The following is a 20916-nucleotide window of genomic DNA, read 5'->3' as shown; positions in this document are numbered from 1 at the left end:
ATCATCATCATGTACATGTTTCATGTTTGTTGTTCTTTTTTTTTACTTGCTGTCCGATCATGTCTGGATCTCGATGCAAATGAACATGCGATTTATATCTTTTCGGTTACAACAACAACAACATGGGAAAAGGCTCGATCGATTCTTTTTGTGTGCAAGCTGACTTGATCAATTACGTGTTTGTGTGTGTGGCAAATGCAAATTTCATGTAAAATATTTCTTTCAATCACTTGATAGTATAAAGTATAAACATTGTTTCAATATATATTATTATTTTTATTAAGATATATTTATTTATTATAAAGTGCGTGGGAGGAAGTAACAAGTAACCGATTATATTCTTCAACAACATTTATTATTTTCGCTACTTTGTTTTTGTTTTTTTGGTCTAAATTTTAAATAAATATTCATTTTTTACGTTACTTTATGATTATTCCATGCAAACCTTAATTACCGTTTAATTAATATAAAATATAAAAATCAATAAAATCTTACATTGTGGTCGATAAATTTATTTTTATCAGAAAAGTTTCATGTGACGACGCTAAATATAGCTAATTGTTAATGATATTCGATTCGTGTTTAAACAATTAATCGCCTATACAACATTAAACATATATGTTATATATATATATATATATATAGAGGCGCGCGCACGGCATGGCGGTGACTTGATTATTATATTGCCCAAGCGAGATAAACTAGTTTGTTGGGAAAAATTGCAACTGGTAGTGCACTTGAGTAATTTTCGAGTACTCAATATATATATAATAAATATATATAACTTTACACATTTTATTATTATTATTATTTTTGAAATATTTAATATTAGTTTGCGGATTTTATTTTAAAATGTTGGCTACCTATGGTGCCGAATGATGTGACGGAATTTAATTTTTACTATATTTGTAACAATGTTTGTCTGTGAAATATTTATAATTATTTAATTGAAGCCCGTATAACATATATATTTTTTTTATTAAAAAAAATAAAAATATAACATATATGGAAACAACTTAATAAAATCATATATGTTCATATTTCTATTAAAACAAAAAATTGCAAAAAAATTAAGTGACAAAGACAATTCAATTATTTTTATGATCATAGCGTTATAATCCATCATCAATAATAATAATAATAAACTAACGAATTATATACAGTTATATATATATATAAATAAGCAGTGACGGGTTCATAAAACCCCCAAAAAATATTTCAATTAATCCAAACCAAGCAATATATTTTTTTCAGGAGCTCCAAATATTATAACTACGTCACTGCATGCATGTTTTTTATTAATAATAACGTTGTAATCAATTTGTTGGTAACGCAAATTTCGTTAATTAATAAGTAAAAACATGGCTTTTATACCCTTTTACGTATTTTTCGTAAACAAATAAATATTTTTTTACAAAAAAAAAGTAATCAATCAGCCAAAATGTTTTTCCTCTTCCTATTAATCATATCAGATGATATAAAAAATAAACAACGACAGTCATGCACTTTACATATATATGTATATATTTTTGTTATTATGATGTATTACAACTCAGTAGTGACCAAAAATAATACAATTGTATTGTAGCTCATTAAACATCATCATCACACACAAAAAAAAAGTATGCGACAAACCCAAAAATTACAAAAAAAAAAAATGATATAATATCATGTCACTCTCAATAAAGCTAATTAACGATGAGGAACGCTATATATACGCCGAACAAGATAATGGTGTGTCCCCTGAAAATGTAGAATAATAATTAAACTAAACATCATGAAATTCCCCAGTCATTAAAACTTTTGTTCAACACGTTTATCTCTGATATTCAAATATATTTTATATATAAGTTTAACTTGAAACAATGAATGATGAAGAATGGTTTCCTTGTTTATTATATATTTTTACTTTTATAAAATAATAACTTTTTTTTATATTCCGGCTGTTTTTATCTAATTAAAATCATCATTTTCATTCATAAGCAAAAGTTTAACACGCGGCGGTGACAATATCTATCACGATAAATGTTTAGAAAAAAAAGATGAAAAACAAAAAAAAATATCATTTAATTGCTTCAAACATAAATAACATGAAATAATCCGTGCATATTATTGGATATGTGTCGCATACTTTTGTTTTTTCACATTAATTAATCACACTCGTGCTTCTTACAACAAAACAAGTTAATGAATGCAAGAAACGTCATTCATATATATATATATAAGGTATATATATTATTAACAGAAACGACGAAAAGTCATAACAATAATATTTTTTGTTATGTTATACATATATGTTGTGTAGACAAACATAATAACAATTCATTTCGTGCTTAATTGCTGTATATGATGGTGTAAAAATGATATATTTCTTCGTGGATTCTTAATGACGACCATAGAATTTTTTTGTTGTTTCATGTTGTAATTGGTCACTCACCTAAAAAGAGAAAAAAATAAAAAAAAAATTAGTATATTTTTATATTAATTAATATTTTTTTTTATAAAATATATATTTTTAAAAATAATATATTTATATATAATATTATTTATATATAATATAATATAATTTATATATAATATGTTTAATATATATTTTTATTTAAATAACGTATTTTAATTAATTCGTTCGAAAGTAATAAAAAAAGTTGCTCCTTACGCACATTATTATATTAATATAAAATAATAACATAAAAATTCCTAACATGCTCAATAAAATTCTCTTCTTTTGTGCTTTTTCTATTATTATATATGTTTGTGTATAATTATTATTATACTATTAGGAAAATATACAAAACAATAAAATAACTGAACCATGTTATACAGGTAAAAATAATTCAATTATATTACGAAAAATTTGTTTAAAATAATTTTTTAAATATAAAAAGAAGGAAAATTGATGAGTGAGCATTAACTACGTTTGAAAAAGAACACCTTGATGATTTCACTGAGGCATTTTATTGCTTTATTGCTTACAATACTGCCTTTTGTCTCTTGTTTTAATTTTATTTTTGTACAATATATATATAACATATTACATCCTATATAATATAAAACGACAAACGAACGTTGAATACAATTAAATTCATTTATAAATTTTGTAAAGTCTTGAGCCACCACTCTTTTTTCTACATTTATTTTAAATGTTTATAATATTAATGTATCAAAACAATATAACTCGTTATTTTTGCATAAAAATAAATCTAAAATGACATCAATTATTATTTTATATATGTTGTATATATATATCATATATGTTATACATATGTATATGATGTTTGTAAGAAATCGTCATCATCATCGCGGTGTGGTGTGCATCATAACTGCCAAAAGGTAATTTGCCGTGTGAAATATGGCGCCGCGCTTCATAATAATAATGAGTTTGCATTTTATTTTATTTATTATATATATTTTTGCGCACACATGATAAAAATTATTCCTGATATAATTATGTCAATTCATGTTTTGTATTTGACAATTGTAACCCTTTTATAACACAAAACTCAAATTCTCATGAAATTTGTCTGTTCTTTGTCTTTTTTTTGTGTATTATTTTTGGCAAAATGTATAAAATATCAAATGTTAACCAAAAATATCGATGTACAAAAACAAATATCAAAAACCGAAAAATATAAAAAAAAACACAGACAAAAATAAGAGTATTAAAAATGCATCGTACAAGACGTCGTTCAAGTAAATTCATGGGTATTGAATGTCAATTTTTGTAAAGTGCGTTTATATTTATACATATATGTAATTTTTGGCAAGCAAGCAAGATTATCAACAAAACACACACAGAAAAAAAACTCAAATGAAATAAAATAAAATAAAAATGATCAAATTACTTGTGTGCTTTTGTTTTTAGTACTTGCATTGCGTTTTGCCAGGTAACCTTTAAAAATATATCTGTTGTCTGTTTGTCTTCCTTCGCCAAAAACAAAGCAATGTAAAGGATTGGTCTGTTAATCCGAGAATAAAGAACGCAAAAAAAAATCGGTTGATTCATTTATTTATTTCTTGCTTTTTTCCAGATGTATGAAATTAAATATTTTTGCGCATTTTTTTGTAAAAGATCGATTTAATGTGTAATGAATAATTAGGGAGGAATGTTTTTTAAAGGCATGAATTTTATTAAAAATTGTTTAAAAAAATTTTTTTAATTTTTTTTATAATTATTATTTTTTTATTATTTTATTAAAAAATTAAAATAAAAAAAAAATATTTAAATTACAAAAGTTAATTTTTATTATTTTATCATTTTTCTTAATTTTTTTTTAAATTAAATTAATAAATATTCCATAAATAATTAAATATTATTAAAAAAATATTAAATTAATTTATTATCAATTTTTAAATTTTTTTTTTTATATAAATAATTTTTTAATAAAATATTTTAAAAATAAATTATAAAAAATTATAAAAAATGTTAATATTATTTTAAAAATAAATTAAAATCATAAATTTAAATATTAAAAAAATTTTAATTAATTATTAAATTTATTATTTTTTATTATTTTTTTATTAAAAAAAAATATTTTTAAAAAAATATAATAAATATTTAAAAATAATTTAAATTGAATAAAATTATATTAAATTTTATTAATTAAAATTAAAATAGTTAATTTATTAATTAATTTAATTATTTTAATTTATTTATTATATTAAATTTTTTTTATTTTCTTTAATTAATATTTTTTAAATTTTTTTTTTTTAAATTTTATTTAAAAAAATATTTATAAAAATGAATTAAAATTTAAATTTAAAAAAAATAAAATATTCCTCCCTAAAAAACCTTAAAATGTAAAATACAAAAAAAAATAATAAAACTCATGATGAGACAGACAAACGGGATATAATTTGATATCTTTTGCATTTTTTGCATTTGTTATTTATTAATACTATTTTTGGAATAAAATCGAAGTTCAACACACTTTATTTAATTCCTTAAATCTGAGGTTAAATTCCATCATATATAATTATGTCTTTAAATCATTTTATTAAATGATTCGTGTTGTGATATAATTTTTCATGTAACTGAAACGCTTATCAAACACAAAGCCACAAAAAATGTATAAATAATTGATGGTTTTGTTCAAACATTTCTATTTCTCGCGTCGCTTTATTTTTTTTTCTTGAGAGAAATGAAAGATCATTATGATGCCCTGCAGGTCCGAGAAAAGTATCAAAAGTCAAGAAAATATAACTTTAAAGAACAATAATCATCCATTTATATCATTAAGTGTTATTATTCCGGAATAAAAAAAAATATTTTTTAAATCATGAGCATTCGGTGATTTCATGTTACAAAACAATCAAGGGCTTAAAAATGAGCAAATCAACCAAAAAATGTGAACAAAATGAGCATCGTAAACGCCATGTGGTATGAAAACGCTCCCTATAACATTTTAAAACGGGCATATATTGAAAAATATGTTAAGAAATTGACAGAATAAACATTTTTTTTTGTGCTTGTTGCACATTTACTGTTTTTTGCACGCGACTTATTGTTATTTTTTGCATGCTGTGTGTCTATGGCATAGAAATTATCCTTGCAGAGGTACAAAAATACTTTAAATTGTTGTACATTGAAGGGAACACACAATGCAATCTGAGACAAACAACAAAAGGGAAGCAAGAAATGTTTAGACATTCAAGGGTATTGTGTTTGAATTTTTTTTTCTTTTCTTTACAAACAAAAAATAAAATAAAAAGAAAAAATTTCTAAAGAGCTTCGAGAAAGAAAGAAAGTTTCGGAACTACTGTTATAAAATTTCTCTCTTAAAAAAGGAGTAAATTTCAATAGAATTCAATTAAAAAGCATCATAAGTGAATAGTTCCTTTATTATTATTAAACATATATTTTATTAATGATATTTAAACATTTTATTAAACATATAGAAATTGTACTAAAAACCGGTTATTTTTTACAATTTCGTCCATTTTCGATAAAAATGTTATAAAAAACACGAGAAAATGCCTGAAAATTCCATCTTTCGAGTGTGATGGAAGATGGATAATCGTCGCTTCTGGCATGAATAAATTTTGGATTGTTCATTTTGTTTGCATATTTCGCTTATTTCTTTGGAATATACTTATAATTACAATATAAAACGAAGTATATAATAATATATGTTAAAGTTTATGTATAAAAAAAACTGCAAAGGTGGTTATTACGGTTTTCTTTCTCTTTATACATATTTAAATACAAAATAATAATAAAAAAATATAAAATAAGGGAATAAAAAGGATTGGTTAAAAACGCCCTCCGTTTATCTCTTAAATATATATAATATTAAATATATATTTTTTGTATTATATTTAAATTTTATATATATAATTTTTTTAAATGAATGAAAAGAAATACAAAATGTCTGCAATAATGTTTAAAATAATACAAAAAAAAATTTTTTGAGTCAGATTTAACAGAAAAGTCTCAAACGAAAATAATAATAAATAAATATGTATAATAAAAACACTTTAATGACAGATATACGATTAGTTGGTGTTGAAAGATGCTTTCCGTGCCTTTCTTTTAAAATGCATTTTCTTCTGCATTAAATATTAGAATTTTTTTCTTAAAGGTCAGAACAGATTTGTTTACATTTTAAACATATTATTGAAAACTTTTATATAAACACGGATGTCAATGATCCGATATATATTTTTCCATATATAATTTTTTGTTTAATGTTATAACATGGCGGGCGCCGCAGAAATAAATATTTTAATAACAAATCCCGATCAAATCAAATTTGTCTCGAGTCTAGTCCAAATCTAATGAGCAACTTCCGATACTAATGATCTATTTATTTTACTTTAAATCTCTCGACATGTTGTAACAATTATTAATTCACATTAGTTGGAAAAGAAAGTTTTTGCACGAGGAAAAAAGTATTTAAATATGTAATTAAAGCGTCTTATGAAAAAAATAAAATAAACAAAGAAGAGACAGGAAACCAGCATTTATTAAGGTATTTAAAGCTGGAAAGGACGAGACACGATTGACAGACACGTTACTAGCGGAAATGGGCGATTTATTCTTTAAAAACTTTCGTTTTTATTATTTTTTTATAATATATAAAATTTTTATTGAATATTAAATATATTTATACTATTTTGAATTTTCCCGCCAAAAATATATGTTATACTACATATGATTAATAATACGAATTTTAATACGGTGCAATAAAAAATATGTTAATTTCCCATTTTAATGCACGAAGAATATTTATAGCGTCATATAAAAGTAATAATAGTGATAAAAAAAAACAGTCTCCTAACAACAGTTCGTTTAACAACTTTGTATATCTATAACATATATAATATATATACAAATGTTTAGTTTTTAGCGCGCGCGTTATCTTTATCTCCCTGGGAATCAATAACAATATTATTACTACTACTCAGCGACTAACTTTGCTTGAGCACTACAACATCAAAAAAATACACGCTAAATTGGCGTAAACATATTCTTAAATATTTATTATAAAATATGTTTTGTTTACTATAATTTGTATCACCACTATTAAACAAAACATTAGCGTTTACAATCCATATGAGATCAATAAATTATATCGAAAGCAGTCTGTGTGTGTAATATATACACGAAAGAAGTGAAATATTATTGTTTTGTCGTATTTTTTTACGTTTCATGCAGAAAATATATGTATAAAAAAAATCATGACTTGATTTATGTTTGATATAATATTTTATATATATATTTTTTTTTTAATTTTCATTTTTTTGTATCTATGTGTCAATTCCTTTAAATGTCATGATTTTTTTAAACTATAAATTATTTTTTTTTATTATTAATTTTTTTTTTTATGAATGAAATTGAAAGTTTAAAATTTTTATGATTAACTAAAGTTAATAATATATATTTTTAACGGTAAAATTCGTGCTGCCTTGATCGCGATCGTGACCTTGAACTTCTTTATTTTTAAAAAAAATTATTTTAATCGAATTTCATGCCTTACTTATTATTATTATTATTTTTGACCAAACGAGTTACAAAAAAATTTCAAAAAAATCGTGAATGATCTAATTTTAACTTTTTAACATTATTATTATTAGCTGATGTTGCGTAAGGAATTCGTGACAATGATGTTGAGAGACACAAATGAGACGCAGTTGCACAAAAGAATACTCAAAAACGGCGCCTTATATGTAATTTATAATAATGACTATGCTGCTGCCGCCACTCGGGTCGTAATTATCTTTGTCAATCTTCTTGTTGCATTTTCCATGTACACATGTTTCGAAAAAAAAAACGGTGTCAAATGTGTTTAGTTGTACATTTAAATAATAATAAGTCAAGTAAAAACCGCACAAGTAACATAAAAAATTTTTTTGCTGTGTTTTTTCTCATTATTATTATTATTATTGGCTTTAACTAAACTTAACGTTTAACTCTAAAAGAGAACAAAAAAAAACAATATAATATTGCACATGCACAGCACGAGAGCCACCATCATCATCAACATATACCACAATATGATAATAATAATGATGGATATATATTATATATAACATATAGAAAACGAACTATTATGACTCTTTTTTTTTGTTGGTAACATGTAAAAATATATAACATGCATATTGTGGCCAAAAAGGCATAAAAGAAGACAAAAACTGTTAAAACAGCAGGAAAAATCTGCTGACATTATGTATTGTATATGTTGAATGAAATGGTTAATTATGACTTGGCATCATTAAAAATTTTATAGATCATAAAACTTTTTTTTTTACTGGAAGCTCACAAGAAAAAATATTTTTATTATGATTCATATTTTTTTAACTTTTGCTGAGGTTGCTTTATTAACATTAATATATATAAAAATATTTTTTTTAAAAAAATAATAAAATAAATTGTCCTTGAATTAATTTTCTATATAATGATTGAATTTTTTTTATATAATATTAATTAATAATTAACAAAAGTCATCATTTAATCAATCAATTTTTATCACAATTGAAAATAATTAGATTCGTGATTACATTTGTATTGTATACTGTCCTTTTCATTCTTCATTAAAAAATAATAATACAATAATTAATTAATTATTATTTCTTATTGTATACAATTCTATCATTATATTATATATTTTTTTATTTATTAATGAACGTATAAAATAAATTATTTAAAAAAAATTATTTTTATTAAAAGGGAATTTTTCTGACTAATTCTGAATAACGTCATTATTATTAATAATAATTTTGTTTCCTGTTATCATTTTATATATGATAAAAAAAATTCGAAAAATATCATCATTGTGATAACAAAAAAACATGAAATTGATAAACTATCACCCCATTAATTATTAAATTTTGTGTGGAGTAATCATAGTCGGTAATCTGTTTGAACATTTGTATCAATCACAAAAAATGGGCTACTTAAAAATTTGATAAGATTTTTACTGTTAACTTTATATAATAATAATGTGAAAAATAATAATTACTTAATAAAATTGTGGTTTTCATGGTAATAAACAATTTTTTTTATATTTTTTAATTCAAACAAAAAGATAATAACTTCTACTGTTTATTATCCAAAACATCATTACAGAGAATTAGAAAATATTTTTTTGTATTTTTTTTATGGAGTTGCACCAAACCACTTGAATGAAGTAATAAAATCCGAACAAAAACACAATAAAAAAGAGTGATCTTAAAACTATATATTTTATTATTATATATATTAATCTACAACATACATGCCCTTTACTCGTGTGTCCATTAAAAAGTACTTAAAAATCTTGTTAGAGCAGCACGTTCATATTTTTTAACACTTTTTTTTTTTGTTCTTTATGAAATCACGTTTTTGGGACGTTTCTCATCAAATAAAAGTTTTATTGCATGCGCTTCATCCAATCAAAAGCACGCACCTGAATTAGTTTAACATTTTTTTTATTATTAATGCTCAAATGAGACAAAAATAAACTTTTTAATTAACTCACAAAAAAAATAAGATGAATGATAAAATTGAAAACGCGCTTTTCGAACTTGTTGAAGGTTGTTCCCTCATTTATTATTGTCTAATTTAATTTTATTTTCAATTTCGTTCAACTTCGTTTTATATTTTTATTTTTTTTTAAATGTATGTACAAAAAAAAATATTTTTCGTTAACATTTTTCCCTCAACGCGCGATGTATGTTTATTATTATTATTTTGTCTCCCGCTCACATGTTTTTATTATTATTGTTGGTCTGTATTTTATTTTTGAAGAAAAAAAAAATACAAAAATTTTCTTTAACATGACGACGACGACGACGAAAACGACGACATATTCGACGACGATACTTAGTAAGTAAGTTGAAAACAATTTTTCAAAAATTCTAATTTTAAACTTGTGTGATGTACAAAAAATATAGGAAATATTTAACAGAAACAATATTTTTTTTAAAAAGATTTTTTTTAAGTTATATAAAAATAAGCATTGAAATGTATTTTTAAAAAAATTCATTGAATTAGCTTACTCCTGTCGAGTTTTTGTATGAATTGAACTTAATGGGAAATCCCTCGGAGGTAAATTTTGCATATTTCTTTAGAATTTCATTGTTATGCATTCATGTTTAAGTCCATAAATGAACAACAAACCTCAAAAATTGTGACCAGAACAAAGAAATTCGTCACCATGCCAGGTAGAAATCAATTAAAATAACTTAAAGGATTATTGTTTATTTATTTTCATTTTTTTTTTCATGCCTAACATATTTACAACATGATTTCTCAATAACATAAAATGCATATAAATATATATAATAATATTATTATATTTTTTATAGTTCATTTTTTGCTTAGATTCTCCCCCGAGGGTGTTATTAAATATACGACCGATTATTATTATTATTTCTTTCTCATTCATACCACAAAAAATACAACAACAAAAAAATGAGCAAAAGTTGGTGTGACTGTTAATAATTTAATGATAATAATTATAACATAAAAGCTCATGTTACTGAAATGTGTTTACAATCATTTATTTACTGGATACTGATACAGTAGTTAAATGCCGTTTATGAACAAATATATATAAAAATATATAGGAAAAAAATGTGTGAGGAACAGGTAAAATGACACACAAAACAAAAGTATAATGATGATGATTGTTTTGATAATTTTGTCTCATTATATATGAGTCATTATAGTAACAGGCTAAAGGCCGATGCAACAATCAAAAGTGTTTTCGATTTCATAAATATCAATTTTTGCTTTAGATTGGATTTCTTTAGATTTTTAATTGCTTAATGTTTTCGGTTCAAAATTTTCTTCAAGAGTCAAAAGACTTCGATTGTAGAATTGTGGATGTTTTTTTCGAATACACTGAAATAGTCGAATAGTATTCATATTTCATTTAAAATCATTTATGATGCTTAGAATATGTAACAAAGTCTTATATATTGGACCGAGTTGATAGTAATTTCTTTAAGGTTCGTAAAGATCATGGTGCTTCAAGTAAGGGCAGGAACATGTAATGTACTAATACTTTGATTGGATGTGTAGCTTTTGTTTAAGTTTAGCAGCATTCTTTTGTGATATTGTATCTTCGACGCCAAAATAGGACCTTCTTAAGTGGCAACTGCTCTCGATTTATATGCTTTGGTATCAACGACCGATTTTGGATTAAATATATTATACAGGATTCTCATTGCATTGGAGGCTTTTTAATAGCTTTCTTTATGAACTTGTATTTTGTGATATCATGAAAATGTAAAAAAAAATATTTATCAAAAAAAAAATAATTAAAAATTTAATAAAAATATGGTAAAGAAAGAAAACATTTAATTTTATTAATTTTTTTCAAAATATCTAAAATTAATTTAGTAGAGAAAAGAAACATTTTCGATTATTGTATCATCCTAAATCCTTAAAAAAAATTTTTCAAATTATTTTTTGTAAGGAAGTAAAACCTTTTCTTTCTGAATTAATGATGCAGATGATGACACATCAAATTGACAAGAAAACAAATCTTTAACAGGGCCATAAAATTAATCAAAACAGTAAATAAAAAAAAATAAATAAATATAAAATTAAAAACACATAATTTCACGTATCACACTATTATCAGCTGTAATGGCATTTTTATAGCGCATTTGTTCTGAAATCTGTTTTATGTTTACATTTTTTTTTTTGTATATTCTTCTGTACTTTTTTTTCAATTGTATTTAAACAACGTTCTACGTCTACAGCTCAAAAATTTTTCTACGTAATTTGTGACTGACGAAAAATTTTCAAAATGGGTCGATAACCATCTGTTACTGTGGAATCTTTCGTAGCTGACGAAGGCTTGTCACATCTGATTCTTAACATTTGTATCAATACAGTGTTCTTTTGCTGGTAGAAAACGCGTCATTGAGATTTTTTATCGCGTACGTAAGAGAGCAACAGACAATTTCTTCCGCAGATTTGTCAAATATTGACAATGACGCTGTTCACGTGTGACTTTTTCCTTACCTGCTTACTGAAAACAGCTACATCTTCCGAGAATGAGTCAGATGAGCAAACGTCGCCTCCGGCAACACCTGGTTCTCGTGGCGTACATGTCGCTAATTCACATTTTTCAAATATTAGTGCAAGTAAAGGAAATAGTGGGTGGCTGCAAAGAAACAAGAAAATGTTTAAAGGTTAATATTTGATAAAAAAAATGTTTTTTATAAGGTTAGAATTTTTTTTAAAAATATTTTGTGTGAGAATGATGATGATGATGAAAGGCGATATCTCTGTTGATTTTTTGATAATTTTTTTTTCGGTACAATATTTATTCAAATATTTGAATGTGACAAACAATTTAACTACCGCTATAGAGCCGAATGTGAGGCCATTAGCAGCGTTTTTATTGTTTTTTTAGTCGTCACAGGTTATGTTTGAACAAGATACGTGTCTACGAGGTTTACGGTAATTAAACAAAAAAAAAATTAAGAAGACTCTGTATTACGCAGCGAACAAACAAATGAAATTTTTTGAGGTTTTACATTTAAGAAAAATTAAAAAAAATTAATTAAATAAAAAAAATTAATTAAAAAAAAAATTAATAAATTTTTAAAAAAAAAATTAAAAAAAAATATAAAAAAAATAATTTAAAAAAATTTTAAAAAAAAATTTAAAAAAATTAATTAAAAAAAATTAATAAAAAATTTAATTTTTATTAATTAAATCTTAAAATAATTTTTAAAATAATTTTTGAACTTTTTTAGTTAAAGAAAAATAAATTAAACATTTTAAAAATTAATTTTTATTCTAATAGGACCAAAAAAAGGTCAAAACCCGAAATTTTTTCGAAATAAATTCGTTTAAAAGCCGAAAATTAACTCACAAAAATCAATATAATTTGCGAAAAAAAAAGCTGTAATTTTGACATAACTACAGTGATTGTGCGCTCGCATTTGCATAATTGACAGTTGGAATGTGTTGACTTGAAATATCATAATAATAATTGTTTTTTCTGCTTCTCTCTCTTCCCTCTTAAACTCTCAAACCAAAAGGCTCCAGTTGATGCAACAGACGATTTTCAACGGTAAACCGCTAAAAAAATGCATAAACTCAACTAACACGCGATATGTTAAATTCGTTTCGTTTCAATATTTTTTTTCCTTTTTTTTCGAAAGGTGATCAAGAGAACTTTTTTTCTTCAGCTTGAAACGAAAGTAAAAGTCTGATGCCCGAAGGTACAACTTCTCAGAGCGACAGACAAACAACTTTTCAATAAATAAATCTATTTATCATACAATGAAAGAAGAAAAAAATGACAAACTCATCGCTAATCATCTCGCGTTGCTTGAAAAGCTCCAATGTTTGTGATTCAATTGCTTTTCAATTCATGAATTCGTCATGTCTTGTGTCGTCCGTTTACTAATCGCTACTCTCTTATTGATTGTTTCTTTCGCGCGCAAATAGAAAAAAATGTGAAAAATGTACAATGTAGACTTTTTTTAGTGTTGTTATTTAATTTCATGGTCTTTTCTCATACATATACACCTTTTGGAGAGGCATGTGTGTGTAAAGTGTAAAGGAACATGAAAAAAACTAGTCATCACGACAAAAAGATTAACTAAAGCACTCTTCTTATTATAAAATGCCTTTGATGTTTTTTTTTCATTCGGTTTGCTTGTGTAGTTGAAAAAGTACGCGAGCTCGAACACAGAATTCGAAGAGTAGAGAAACTATTTTTTTTAATAAAATTACTCTATTTGATCATTTAGCGGAAATTTTTGTTACTCATATCACGTTAAAAATACAAAAATTAAAATTTTAAAAATTAATTTAAATTAAATTCAAAAAATTTTTTTTAATTTATTGGTTGAAAAAATATTTGAAAATAATTAATTTTTAATAAATAATTTATAATTTTTTAAAAATATTTTTAATTAATTAAAAAAAATAATAATATAACAAATTAATTTTAATTAATTAAAAATAATAAAATTAATGTTTGTTAATATTTAATAATTTTTATTAAAAATTTATTAATATTTTAAATTTTAATTAAAAATTGCTTGAATAATTTATAAAAAATTAAAAAAAAATAAATGAAAAATAAAATTAAATTTTTAATTTGAAAAAAAATTTTTAAATTAATTTTTTTTTTTAAAATTATTTTTTAAATTTTATTTAATTTATTATTAATTTTTAAATTTTTAAAATTATTTTTTAAATTTTTAAAATTATTTTTTAATTTTTTAAAATTATTTTTTAATTTTTTTTTTTTTTAATTATTTCCCGCTAAATTATTTTTTAAGCTGAATTCCCGCTCATTTCTTGAAAATTCCATTAAATCACCTTCCAATAATTCTTTTTTTAATTTCACGGAAAAAACATGACGAAATATCCTAATTATTTACACGGAGCCGCCAATTTGTCTTTAACCACTTGAAAATTTTCTAACAAGATTACAAGTTATTCATTAAACATCATTTCAACAACAAAAAAAAAACTTTAATTTAAAATAAAAACTTTATTTTTTGCTTTACAAATGAGCAGCGTTTCCTCGTATTGGACTAATGGGATTAGTGTTGAACTCGAACAATTTTATCGTTAGGTGAGCGAGCAACAACAATACTAATTTCTTGTAACAAACAAAAAAAAATATGATAAAATACCCGAAAAAAATCAATGAGACCGTGCCGCACACCTTTGAGCCATATTGGTTAATGTTTTCTGCTTAAAATTTTTTTTTTATACTTTTGTATTATTTGTCTAAGATCTAAAAAAAAAGTAAGGTTATAAAAAAATTTCTATTATAACATTAATGACACGCCCGAACCAGAATGGGTTAAGATATTTTTTTTTACTCTTGAGTAGAGAAAGAGCTGTTAACTGAGTATAACTAATAATATAATATTATACTTGAACGGGCAACAATAGTAACTAATGATACTGTTACTATTTTTTTTTCTTGATCGCTTCTTCTATAAAAAAAAAACGACGACGACGACAACGACGTCTAGGGGTCAAAAATGATATAAAATTACAAACTGGTTTTCTTGATCAAGATGATGATCGTCAGTTACTCAAAAAGATATAAATCCACGATTTTTGTCGTCTTGTTAATCATATTAACATAAAAATATTCAAACAAGTATTAAAAAAGTATATAAAACGAGCTGTGATCAAGATATATGAGAGTACAATACAAGATTTTTGATACTTCTCTTTTTAATATTCAATAATTTTATTTTTTTATATTTTTTTTTTTTATTTACTATTCGTTAATCTTGTTGCCGTGAATTAATCAGGTAAAGAAGAACGACGACGTCGTCTATTGTTTCATTCCATCATCATCATCATCATCATGTATCATAAAGCTACTCATTCGGAAAAAAATTTCCGACCGGTATAAATATAAATGTTTGTATTTTTTATTACCGATCGATTTCAGATTTATTTAATAATATTAAAAAATAAAATGTATGAATAAATATTTAATAAAAAATACATATTTTTCAACCGAATAAAATCAAATCAAATGGGACATTAAATTCTGTTGCGGTGATAAATAACATATATATACATATCTCTTATCAAATGTTGTGTTTATTTTATTATTACATTTTTTTAAACATATATGATATTATTATAACGCGCCAATATAATGCAACAAGTATAAAAATCATGTAAAAAATTTAAAAAAAAATAAAGATTAAAAACAATGGAGTTACGTTTTAATATTTATTGTTAAATTATTCATATATATATATATAACATATATAATGTATATATTGCACTTGTTAAAAAAATACAAAATTTAAATATTATCAAATGTAGACGAAATTAATTTGCCGCGAAAAATGTTCTTAAACTTATGTTAATTTTTTTTTTTATATAATATTTTTATGATATTTTTATTCAAATGCATTTTTATTCAGACGTTTTATAACCTTGACCTATCCTAGAATAATTTTTTTTTAAGAATTAAAAAAAAATAATAAAATAATTTTTTGACCCCATTATTTAGCCATCTGTCGTCGTATTTAATAAAATTATTCAATTCATATATATTAATATATGATGAATGTCCAAAATGTAACGAAACCCTATTCTTATTCTATTAACAGCCTGTTACCGCCTTATAATATAATTTATTTAAAACTTTCGATCAAATTTCAATTATATATTTTTTTTAGAAGGTTCGAGTGTTAAAAGTCCTTTTAAAAATTTTATCAAAAAAAATGCATGATAAATGTTTTACTAAAAGCACACATTTAAACATCGATTATTATGTTATATTATATATGTTATACTTTTATGTATTAACTTAAGAAGTATATTAAAATCATTATTTCTTTTGTTTTTTTCTTTGTTTCTTTGGTCACTAACATCTGTCAGTATTTCTTCAAAATTTTTTGATTATTTAATGATGATGATGACCAAAACGATAAAATCTTGAAAATAAAGACAAATTGAATTAGTCCTTTTGCTAAAAAAAAAAAAAAAAAAGTTATCATTTAAAATATATCTTTAAAGTATACAATAAAAACACCTTTCACACAAAAGTTTAAACAAAAGGGCGCTCAGCATTGCGTGATGCGTAATAAATAAATGTATAGTTTAAAACAACATTTATACACAAAAATTTCTAGACAGGAAAGGTGATTGCATTTATTTAAAATTAATCGAAAAACTTTTTTTTTATTTTAAAATTAAATTAAATTCACATGCGCTTTTTGCTTTGTTTGTAGCTTATACAAAATAAAGTAATAATAATAATAATACAAGTTTTACACCAACATAATAACATTATTAGCTTGTCGTCGTCATCATCGTTGCATTGACGGAAAGGGACACACACGTTTTCAAGTAAATTGTATATTTTATTGTTTTATTTTACATTTTATTATTACTCTAACTATTTTTTAAAAAGTTTTTTGCCGCGCGCGCGATCGTTTTTATTAATAGAGTAATAACAATATTTTAATCCGATCCCGGTGAATGTTTAAAAAATCTCACAAAGCAAAATTTTTTCATAAAAAAAATGTTTAATAAAATATGGGTGAAGGTAAAATATACGATTGTTTATCAATTATTCTGAAAATTTATGTAACTAACAACGCACAAGGTCTTTAATACTCTATCATTATACTATTCATAAAATTTAAAATTCAAATGTTACTACAACTAAATATTACTTTATTTTGATGCGATGAGTCGATCTCACTCCGCAGATGGTTGTCACTGCAAGTTATTAAGTTGTTCTAACATTTACTAATTTTTTTTTTTTTAGGAAAGGTCAAGGTGTTGTCCAAATATTGTGATAAATAATGCACTTCATTATCCCGTCATTAGTGTATAATTTGTAAGAACACGAGTGGGTGTGATAACTGTTATTCCCCCTAATAATTTTTTGGGTGCATTTTCTTGTTACCAAGTTAATAATTTGTACGTTTTCGGGATAATTTGTGGTTAAAAGATACGACAAAATAATTTTTTGTTGATTTTTTGAGTGTTTTCGGGCAAAAGGTATAATTTGACAGGACGTGTGATGCATATCAATCAGAGAAACCGCAAACAATTTTGATTTATTGTCACATTGTTAGTGTCAAGTTGAGATAAAATGTGACAAGTGTGACCAAAAATGCTTGAAATTCGAAAATTTTAAAAAATATTTTTATAAATTTTCGAATTTCAAGCTATTTTATCAAATTTTATTACAAAAATTTGAGATTTTAACGAAAATTTTGACATCTGTCAAATTACGTTTAATATGTCAAATTGACAGATGTCAAAATTTTCGTTAAATCTCAAATTTTTAAACAATATTCAATGTCATATATTTCTAAAAATTTCATTTTAAGAATTTCTAAATCCTCAAAAATCGATTTGTAGCATAAAATGTCAAATGTCAAAATGACAGATGTCAAATTTTTGCTAAAAATTGTATTTTTGAGGATTTTTAAATTCTTAAACTGAAATTTTTGGAAATGTATGAACTTAAAATGCGTTCTTTTAATCAAAATGACACAAAATAGCTTTAAATTGATTCAAATCTGAAATGTCAATTTGACAGATGTCAAAATTTTTGTAAAAATTTCATTTTTGAATCAATTTAAAAGCTTTTTTGTGTCATTTTGATTCAAAATAACGCATTTTAAGCTTTCAGATTGGAAAATTTTCCATCGTTAAATGAAACTTACCCATAAATAGCTTCTTTATCACGTTTGTGTACATCTGGTTGTACAGCACCCATATGATTATTAGCGGGAGATACATGACTAGATGTGCCATGGTAGCCATGCATGCCAACGGATGCAGCGGCGGCGGCATGACTCATGTGTGGCGAATGATGAGGAGGTAGGCCCGGCAATCCCGGAGGCCGATGCCCGCTGTGTGGATCGTACATTGCTGCTGCACCGGATTCCATATAGCCATGTAGGCCGTCATCGTACTGCAAAGATCCAAAAGAAATCACGTTAGAAATAAAAAAAAATACAAAAAGAAAAATTTCCATATAAAGTGAAGATTGGTGACAAGTATAACTGTTTAATTCATTAAAAAGAATAAAAATATTTATACTTCTCACACTGCCCGAGAGTGTAGCGTAAAATATTTTATTAGTCGAGGCGATGATATTCATCAATTACACACAATTATTGCGTATAACGAGTCAGTCTGATATTGATACGGACACCAATCAAGGCAATGCAACTTTTTTTTCTCGCATCTTTCAGAGAGTTACAGGATGATGATCACGTACGTTACTGTATTAATTACTGCTATGATTATCATCATGCGTATATCTCGCATCTCGTGAAATATACAGTAAAAATATATCACTTTTGGTACTCGTCGTGGCAATATAATAAAAGAAGACTTAATTAAAATATGACATTCATATAAATTCTTTTGTAATAACTCTGAGACGACAGCAGAAATTTTTATATGATGATTGTTTTTTCCCTTTTTATAAACTACATACTGCATACATTGATTTGTCTGCTTGTTAAAAAGAGAGGTTGTTTCCTTGATGCATTTTTACCGTGCCATGCACGCAACAAGCAAGAAGATGTAAACGAGGTAATATAATATAAATGCAAAAATTTTATGATTATTATTATTTTTTTGTCATCATATATATTTCTACACTACAATAACAAACATATATGTGTGTAACTTATCGTTATTACCGTTGATATTTTGATCAAGAAATGTCAGTTGCTTATGTCCAATAAAGTCAAAACACGTTTCAAATGCATTCCTTTTACAAAAATTGTCTTGTGTTTGTGCAAAGTTGTGGTTTGGGACGTGAGTGACGTAATGGGTACGAATGCGGCGAATGAAGATGAAAAAAAAAATGAGACAAACACCTGAATATTATTATTAAAAAATTTTATTTTTGGACATACGAACAATATTATATTAATAAAAATAAATGTAAAATAAAAATAATCTTGATAAGGAAAGAAATTTATGTAAAATATGTGGTTCTGCTAATTTTTTAAACATGTATTTTTTATAAATATATATTTTTTTTTTTTTTGAAAATTATTTATAAAACAAAATATTTTTTAGGAATTTTGTAAGAAATTTCATAGTTATTATTATGATGTCTTTTTTATTAAAAAAAAATTATTTTTTTTTAAATATATTTAATATTATTATTTTATTTATTTTTTATTATTTAATATATTTTAATATTTTAAAATTAAATTTAATATTTAAAATAATTAAAATTATTTTTATAAAAAAAAAAAAAAATATCATATTATCAATATTTTAAAAATATATTAATAAAGTTAATATTTTTTCAATAATAAAAAAAATTTGAAAAAATATTATATTTATTTTAAAAAAATAAAATAAAATATGTAGGAATTTAATATTAAATTATAATATAATTTTTGAAAAATATACATATTTTTATTATTTTAAAATTATATTTAATATTTTAAAAAAAATATATTTTAATAATACAAAAATTAATAAAAATATTGTTTTTAGTCCAAAAAAATATTTCTTTAAAATAAAATTAAAATATAATTTAAAAAAATATTTTTTATTATTTTAAATTGCATTTAATATTTAAAAAAATAAGATATATTATTAAAGTTAATTTTTTTTAATAATTTTTTTTAAAAAATATTATTTTTAGTTTAGTTTAAAAAATATATAACATAGGGACAAAAAAAAATAATAATTTTGCATATAAAATTATCGTGTCAGTTTGTTGAAAAGTTAAATACACGCCATTTTATAACATTGTATCAAATATAAAAAAAATAAAAACAAAAGCGATGATAGGGTTAACATTATAAAAAAAGTAATAATTATAGTCCAGTGAATCATTTAATTATATATGAGCGTAACATTATTTGCATCGACCATTTTTTTATTATTATTTTATTTCTTTCTCGTCTTCGTCGTTATAAATAAATAAGTTCTATATATTTTTCACCAAAAAAAAAATTATATTATAATTATAAAAA

At 23.5% G+C, this 20916-nt stretch overlaps 1 protein-coding gene across 2 annotated transcripts in view; it reads right to left on the bottom strand.

The window, feature by feature from the left end:
- Positions 1 to 20916, bottom strand: part of LOC134833081 (homeobox protein homothorax) — a 110079-nt gene that overhangs the window by 81081 nt on the left and 8082 nt on the right. For both annotated transcript variants that reach the window (XM_063847264.1, XM_063847265.1), the window contains exons 2-3: positions 18628 to 18878; positions 12455 to 12596 (exon numbers count right to left, since the gene is read on the bottom strand). In XM_063847264.1, the coding sequence (XP_063703334.1) occupies positions 12455 to 12596; positions 18628 to 18878 (393 nt within the window). The remainder of the gene's footprint in view (positions 1 to 12454; positions 12597 to 18627; positions 18879 to 20916) is intronic.

This window comes from Culicoides brevitarsis, chromosome 3, assembly GCF_036172545.1.
Source record: "Culicoides brevitarsis isolate CSIRO-B50_1 chromosome 3, AGI_CSIRO_Cbre_v1, whole genome shotgun sequence".
In the NCBI taxonomy this organism is placed as follows: Eukaryota; Metazoa; Arthropoda; class Insecta; order Diptera; family Ceratopogonidae; genus Culicoides; species Culicoides brevitarsis.
This window is presented reverse-complemented; position numbering and strand designations above follow the sequence as displayed.